The sequence below is a fragment of the Astatotilapia calliptera genome, chromosome 11, assembly GCF_900246225.1.
Source record: "Astatotilapia calliptera chromosome 11, fAstCal1.2, whole genome shotgun sequence".
In the NCBI taxonomy this organism is placed as follows: domain Eukaryota; kingdom Metazoa; phylum Chordata; class Actinopteri; order Cichliformes; family Cichlidae; genus Astatotilapia; species Astatotilapia calliptera.
In genome coordinates this window covers 16353651-16361491 of record NC_039312.1, presented here as the reverse complement: position 1 = coordinate 16361491, position 7841 = coordinate 16353651, and the positions used below count along the sequence as shown (strand labels likewise).

The window sequence follows — 7841 nt, the reverse complement described above, 5'->3', positions numbered from 1 at the left end:
CCTCCCTTCCTTCCCTCCCCTCTCAATTTTGAATACACGTAGACATTAAGGGCTAGCAGGAGGGACTATGCGCTTACCTGCTGCTCTCTGGCAGGTAGCTCCATGCCCTCCTGGGTTTTAATTGCACCTTAGAACACACATGCATCAACACTACAATGAGCGGGTGGAGGGAGGTTTGGAGTCTTCTCTCACCCCCGTTCTCTGCGGCCTGCTGGAGCGGGGGGGCTAGGAGGAGTTGGCCGTCCGACTGCGGTCTGGAGTGTGGGGCCTTCCTGCTGCTGCGGAGTCGGGGCGGTCTGCCTCTCCCCACCGCAGGGAAAAGGGTAACACCACCTGGGTCTGGGTGCAGTTCCCCCCTCCAGGGGCAAGGGTACCTAGACCCGGTTCGTAGAGTACGCTTGGGGAGTGTGATCGTGTGTACAGCGTCTCTTTATGTCTGTCTCCACGTTGGTTGAGTGTGGAGTAAGTGCATATGAGAGCATGAGGGTGGGAATGGATGTTTGTGTCTGTGTGTGCCTGTATGTCTGTGTCTATATGTCAGGTTGGGTATCAGACGCCACCTCTCTGGGGACATCTCAGGCCCTCCAAGGTTTGGAGGCCTATCTCCACCCACCACCACTTCCCCTGCCAGTGGCGGACTCCCTCAGGTGTCGGTGCGTTGGTGGTTCTTTGTGTCTGGGGATGGGTGTCCAGGTACATACCGGCTCACTCCTTGGCGGCCGCTTATCGGGGCCTGGAGCCTGGGGCTCGCTCGGGCCACTTCGGAGGTGGGGTGCCCCCGGCCTCTCGGCCTGGGGCTCGGTCACTCAGGCACAGCTGGCTGCCGGCGGAGCTCACGGGCGCGTCACTGCAACTCCCCCTGGCTTCTGCTCCGCGGCTGCTGAGTGAACCCTCATCTGGGACTCTCCTCAGCTCTTACTGGGACAGTGGCGCGGCTGCCCCTCTGTTGGTCTTCCTTGGTCTCTTGTGTTCTGGGAGCCTCTGGATGTCTGGAGCTTTGATCTCCTCCATACCTGCTTCATGCCCTGGAGGACGGGGCTGTGGCTCCCCACACCCTCTAGCAGATCGTTACATGGAGAAACCTTTGGAATGCAAGCATGCTGATCCACACAGGTATGCACACGGGTGTACACACAGGTATTCACAGACGCGGACTACAGCTTTCTTGGCTGCTGCCTCAAAGCACATTGTGCGCTGTCTATCTTGCGTGCTTCACAATATCGTTTATTATTTAGTATCTACTGCTAGCTAGTTTATTGTGATGGTGCCGTTCTTTTTTTTTATTATGTTGCTCTTTGTTGTTTGCTTTCTCTTCTGTTTTTTTTTCTCCATACAGGTGACCCAGGTGTTTTTTTGTTTTTTGTTTGTTTGTTTGTTTGTTTGTTTGTTTGTTTGTTTTTTTTCTCTTTCTTCCCCCCCTTCTCATCGTCTCTTCTCCCCTTTGGTTTTCTTTCTCTCCCTCTCTTTCTTTCATTCTTTCTCCCTGTCCTATCCCCCAGTCATGTCTGTCCCGTTTGTAGCAACTGAAAATAAAATAAATTCATAATTATAATAAAGGTCAATCAAATGGACCAATATGGCAAGGCCATGATGATCCACTTGGTAAAATAAATCCGCTTGGCATCTTTCTTGGCCTTAAGACAACAATTCTGATGGCTAAAGATCCAAACGGGACACAAAAAAAAAAAAAAAAAAAAAAATGAATAGGACTAGATCACAAACGAATTTAAAATAAAGTAGCCAATGTCCAAAGAAAAGCACTGAAATACCTTCAGAAAGCCTGGAGACCTACTGCTTAAGACCACTTTAAAAATCACAAGAAAAGACTGTCTCCTTGGAAGCAAAATATAAAGAAATAAGGGGTGTTTCCAGACTTGTAGTGTACACTGCTAATCTAATTTCCAGTCTGGGAATAGTCACCACGATAATCTGTTAATATGTGAAAAAATATATATACTACCTAGCCATATGTGGAAAAACTGTGTTTGATTTATATTCCTAAATGTGCTTTGCACCATAATCTATCACTGTGTGAATGACTGATTTTCGTCCCCTATAGTCGCACCCTGAATTCATGCATTTCCAGCACAGACATTTGAAGACTTTGGTTTTGTGCTTTGTGAATTATGTGGGAATGTTAGAAATGTTCTTGTGTTATGTAACTTTGTGTCCACTTTTCTTTCATTTACCAAGTCAGCATTTCCATAGTTTTCCATTGGTAACATGAATTGTACCAGAGACAAAAGTGTCCATGATAAAACAAATTTATTTCGTCATTTCTTTTTCACATTTTCCTAAAAAATTCCACCATTACAAACAATTGCTAAGGTGATTCATAAAAAATACATATGTTTTCTCAAATTTTCTCTCCAACAAAGCATTGAATAAAGTGCACTGTACAAAATACATCCCTACTTCACTTTTCTTGATACAGCAAACAATGTGATACATTATTTAAGTCCTTCTTGATTCATGTCGCAGTAATTTAACAGTTTTCTGCTTGTTTTAATTTCATACTGCAGTATATTATAACATTTATTTTCAAGTAAGCTTGCAGTGCTGCAGAAAGTTGCATCCAGGATCCAGTGCAATGACACCAACAATGCTGTAGAAACCTTACACACCTTTGAACTTGTTGTGTTGGTAAAATTAAAATTAAATTAAATTATCAGCATAGACATACACAAACATTAAAAAAAAACCACAATTCTGATAAATAAATATTATGCAAACGCATCACCTCCATTAACCTCAAAGAGAACCTCAGACAACAAAACATCTCAGTGTAATTTAAAAAAGAATACGTAACACCATCTCCATATAAAAAATTGTTTGTCTCTATATACAGATTTTTAATATTTTATTATTTTCATTCTTTTTCTGCAAAAGTTGATTCGGTTCATCTGGACGTAGCGTCTTCAGTGGGAGAAACATTTCGTCCCTCATCCAAGAGACTTCTTCAGTCTCAGCTGACTGCAGGTTTCCCCAATCTTAGAAACAATACTGTTCTTCTTCTTTTTTTTTTGACTCTCAAAAGAGTTTTCAGTTTATTTCTTTAGCAGCATTGTAGAACATCCCTGTCCTTCAGTAATGTGACACAAAATAAATACACATAGTCAGGTTTAAATTTGAATAAATTACTTTTGCTCTTCAGACTTAAGCTGAACATTCACTGTGTGATTTTTGGCCCCATTTTGAGACGACTTTTCAGTCGTGCGACCATTTTGGGGATCAGCCCAATTTTCTTCTTAATCGTGTGCCGTGCATCATGTAGTAAACGAAAAGCGATTAACACGACTAACACGACCAGTGTGAGCACTCAGGTCGCATCACAGCATCGGGCCTTATAGTGTGAGACCCTGCATCGTGACCTACAAACTTCTAACCCCTGCGATTCAGTTTGAGCAGGAGCTGAATAACACACAGTGTATGCCCAGCTTTATACGTTCACTTTGTAACTTCCAGAACGCTTTCTACATGCTCTGTGGAACCACACAAAATAGAGGAACATCATAAGAACCCAGTAGCATACGTAGGCTACACAGCCATAAATAAGAAATCTAGTTTCCATTTTTTTAGCCTCAGTTGACCAGTCCTCTTTGCTCTCTTTGTAGATGGTGTAACCAAGTCCACTTAATAAAATGGCAGCCCACACCGACAGGGGAAGGAGTGGAATGTAGTTACCAACCATCTTACGCCTGCCCGATGTTCCCCAGCTGCTTTTGTTCATCGTGAGAATGGCAAAGTACTTAGCAGGCAGCAAACTGGTCATGTAGAGAGCTGAGTAAAGTGACATAAACACCATCACCATGTTTCTCCGCAGGATGCAGGCGTAGGCTGCTTTCACCAGCCCGATAAGCTGGATGCAGCACAGAACCCAGAGGATGTCCCACAGAGTGCCTGTCCAAAACAGCTGGATTATGGTGGCCGTGACAAAGAAGGGGAAAATACCTGATACGATGGACTCATAGGTCATCCAGAGATGGTGCTTGTGCCACCACATTGCATTGTAGAGCCACTCCCGGAAGTAAGATTTTGTCCAGCGAGTCTGTTGGTTGAGCCAGCGAAGGAACTGAGCGGGTGTTTCTGTGTAGCATTTTGAGCGAGCAGTGTATCTGAAGAAAGGGGGTAAAAAATAGACCTTTAGAACCTGCTTGTTTGATGTTGTAGGATCATTATTGTAGCTACTGAGCTTTGTTGGGTCCTATTATGTAATTTCTGTGCCTAATAATATCTAGAAAACATACTTAGTGGCATAGCCCATGCTCAGCATACGGTTGGTGAGATGCCTGTCATCACCAAATGTACAATGAGTTCCCAGAAACATTTGATTGTACCACGATTCCAGAAACTGCTGAAGGATATCATTTCTATACAGACCTGCATGAACAAGTACAAGAAATGACAAATTCAAAAGATGTTGGTGACAATGAGTTACATCAATGCTTTTAAGCCTTTAATATAATACTATTTAGCTAGAAAAGAGTTCCCTTACCTAAAGGGCCACTAATGCAGGACACACAGTTGAAGAAGGACTGGCAGGACCTTTCGATGTTGAAAGCCATCCAGTACCTGAGACTGCTCATGAAGCTGATGTAAGAGTCTTTAAGGTTGAGGATCATCACATCCCCTCCTACAGCCCCATACTTGGGATTACTCTCCAATACCTTGCACAATTCCACCGTGGCCAAAGGGTCCAGCTTCGTATCTGAATCACACACCTGAGAAATGAGACATAACGTCATTGAAAATTGGAAACATTTCATTTTTATTTTCATAAAAAAATAAGAAAGAAAACACTTAAGTAAAAGTAGATACCTGCATGTAATCAACCGATGACCCCAGGGCTTTAAATGCTGTGTACATCACCTCCCGCTTGCCTCCCCACTTCTGCATGATGCACACACATCTCTTGGTCTGGATCAGGCGCTCTACTTCTTTTCTCTGTGGATCCTCTCCTACCACATAATCAGAACCCCCTTCAATGCCCATTGCTGAGCCATTTTCTTCATCATGTTGGACCTGGGTGGGATCCCAGGTATGATAGTTGTTATTCCATACATAGTAGCCCAGATCCTGGTCTGCAAACACCTCTTTGAACATGTCCATCATATACTGGTCATCATCTGAATTCCCATCTATCACCATGATGATGCGCAGCAGCTCAGGGGGATACTTGAGGGCCCTGATTGAGTTCAAGCACTCTCTGAGATAAACAGGGTCCTCTTGGTAAGCCGATATAGTAAAACCGATTGTTTTGGTATAGGAGCATGGTTTTGTTCGAGATTTCATTCGCTGGTGCTCAACAAAGGCAAAAAAGCTCTGGACCAACACATGGAGTGAGAGTAGGAGTCCATAAATGCCAAATGAGATGATGCCATACATGGACGACACCAGCTGATAGCCCTGAACGTAGGCCCACACCATCACACCCAGGACGGCCAAAGCAAAGACAAAAGTGAGGATGGCGCGGATTATTGAACCCAGCTTCTTCAATAAAGGTTTTAGCTCCATTTATTTCACCTAAGGAGACACAGACAACACATATCAGTAAAGTTTTAAATACAGTCAAGAAAGCTTGTCAGTCAAAATGTCAACACATTGCAGTGAAAGATGTTTTCTGTTTAGCAGCACATGACAAAAATCGGTTAAAGACTGAAACTTTTCTGAGCAGATCTCTTTGTCATACCTTTAAATTTATCCATTGGAATATACACAGACACTCAGACTGGGAGAAAAAGAATTCAGTGAAAACAACTGTTTTATGCAAAACGTTTGTGGGACTCATTACCAATCTACAGTCAGGGGTGAAATACACCACAGAATTTATCTATAATTGCACTGTATTAACCAGTGAACAAGTTATCACGGCTGATAATCCTAGAAGGTGTTGTCAAAAGAACTGTGCCCTATTGTGCGAAAGCATACGGAAAAAAGTGATACAACATATATATGTATATAGAAATAACAATTTGCTGAAGTAACTGATCAGAATTTTTGTTTAATTTTAATGTATCTAATTCTATTTTATATATAAAACTTTCAATATAGGATAATACTATATACTATTATTATACCACTTAAGTCGAATGTTAGTTTCCAAGCAAAAACAAATAATAATAATAATAATAATAATAATAATAATAATAATAATAATAATAATAATAATAATAATAAGAGCATGAATAAAATAATGAAACCACATATTTTTAACCCTACCTGATGTTAACACTGGCTTCATGTAGAATTATGTGATATCCACCCGGAGTTCTCTTTGTCTCAGAACTTGGTTTGAAATGCATGAGTTTTAAAGTGTAGTGTAGGAGAGGAGGGGGCCTCCTTTTTTTTTCACGCTCACGCAACCTCGCTGAGTCAGTCGTGCGTCAGGAGCAAGGCGGTGGTCCATTTAACGTGAGGGCATCACTGTGCAGATTGCATACAGCTGTTATGTTTTCTTTCTTTACCATGGAGATGTGTAGAGAGTGACCTCCGACCATGCTGCCGTTTGCTGTAAAGAAGGGAATTCCCAAGCTTCCCATTATAGGAGCATTTCACAGATGCTCTGCGGAGCAAAGAACCGACGTTTGGTGCGAACATTATTTATTTGTTTACTTATTGTTGTTGTTTTTTAAAAAATATATATTTAACTCTTTTTTTAATTGTTAATGTGTTATAAGTGTAATCCAAAATGTCATAAATCTAATGTATGAAAAATCTCTAGCCGTTTTATTGTTGGTGACAATCAACTGATAAATGTAATCAGTCAAAGCCTATCAATGAGACCGATCTTAACTTCAGTTACAATGACAATTCATCTTACAATGATCTGCAGCTTGCAGATAGAAGCTTTCCATCCACTAACAGTGTAAAAACCATATCAGGCTGTTCGAAGCTGTAAGCTGAAAATCCTTTTTATGTTTTTATGTTTTACAGAAGCTGTTGTTACCGTGTGTGCAGCATTTTCGCTCATTTAAGGGTTTGTTCACAGTTAGATGTTGCCCTCTTGTGGTTCTTTTCTGAAACTCCACACGTCAAGTTAAAAAAAAAAGGGTTGAGGCTGTGATTTAAATTAACAATGTATATGATACCAGTTACATTGCGCTATGTTTTCATATTAAAAGAACCTAAAATACTAAAAAACAAAACAAACAAAGTAAAGAAAACAGCATATGGGATCATAAAAATACAGTTGCTGTTTGCTTTAACAAGACTGCTAATGATGAATATTTGCAACATGTCATATTGACCTGCCTTTAAAATGAAGCTCCAAGGTGAGGATGTCTAATTTTGGTAAATGCTGCCAGCTCTCACTCCTCTGTGTGTGTGTGTGTGTGTGTGTGTGTGTGTGTGTGTGTGTGTGTGTGTGTGTGTGTGTGTGTGTGTGTGTACACTTGCACACACATGCACACACACACACTATACACACACACTATGTGACACTCACTCCTCTGTGTCACAACTGAAAACAGTCTGCCCTCTCTGAAGAAGAAAACTCTCCCAGATGATTTATTCCACAGCTGCCTACAACTCTTGATTTAAACATGATCACATCCCTGGAGAGTGTCTTTAAGGGAACTCTGTTGACCACTCATGATGGTCCACACCCTCTGAGCTGGCCGTAGCCATCAACATGCCCAAATAGCAGCCACAGGGACGTTGATGTCACGCAGGGAGCCCATGCGTGCTTAGGGCTGGTGAACAAGCTTCACTTAATGGTTATGTTTTTGAATCTTTCCAACAATGTGCTGCAGATTTATTGGTTCAAACAGAAACTTCTTCAAACAATGCTCCTGATTTAAACTTCTCCTAAAGTCCAGCTGTATATGGCAATACTTGTGTGC

The 7841-nt window shown here is 41.8% G+C and overlaps 1 protein-coding gene across 1 annotated transcript; it reads right to left on the bottom strand.

Moving 5' to 3' along the window:
• Nucleotides 1–3439: 3439 nt before the first annotated feature.
• On the bottom strand, nt 3440–5514 carry has1 (hyaluronan synthase 1). Its single transcript, XM_026185315.1, has 4 exons — nt 4819–5514; nt 4496–4721; nt 4248–4380; nt 3440–4115 (listed from the first exon to the last, which is right to left on the bottom strand). The coding sequence occupies exons 1-4, from the start codon at nt 5512–5514 to the stop codon at nt 3440–3442; spliced, it is 1731 nt and encodes a 576-aa protein (XP_026041100.1).
• Nucleotides 5515–7841: the final 2327 nt, after the last annotated feature.

Excerpts from the sequence above, each read along its gene's own strand:
- has1 (XM_026185315.1), bottom strand. The coding sequence starts at position 5,514 with ATGGAGCTAAAACCTTTATTGAAGAAGCTGGGTTCAATAATCCGCGCC. Across the intron at positions 4,722-4,818 it reads CATCGGTTGATTACATGCAG|GTGTGTGATTCAGATACGAA; the intron begins GTATCTACTTTT and ends CTCATTTCTCAG. Across the intron at positions 4,381-4,495 it reads CTGCATTAGTGGCCCTTTAG|GTCTGTATAGAAATGATATC; the intron begins GTAAGGGAACTC and ends TTGTTCATGCAG.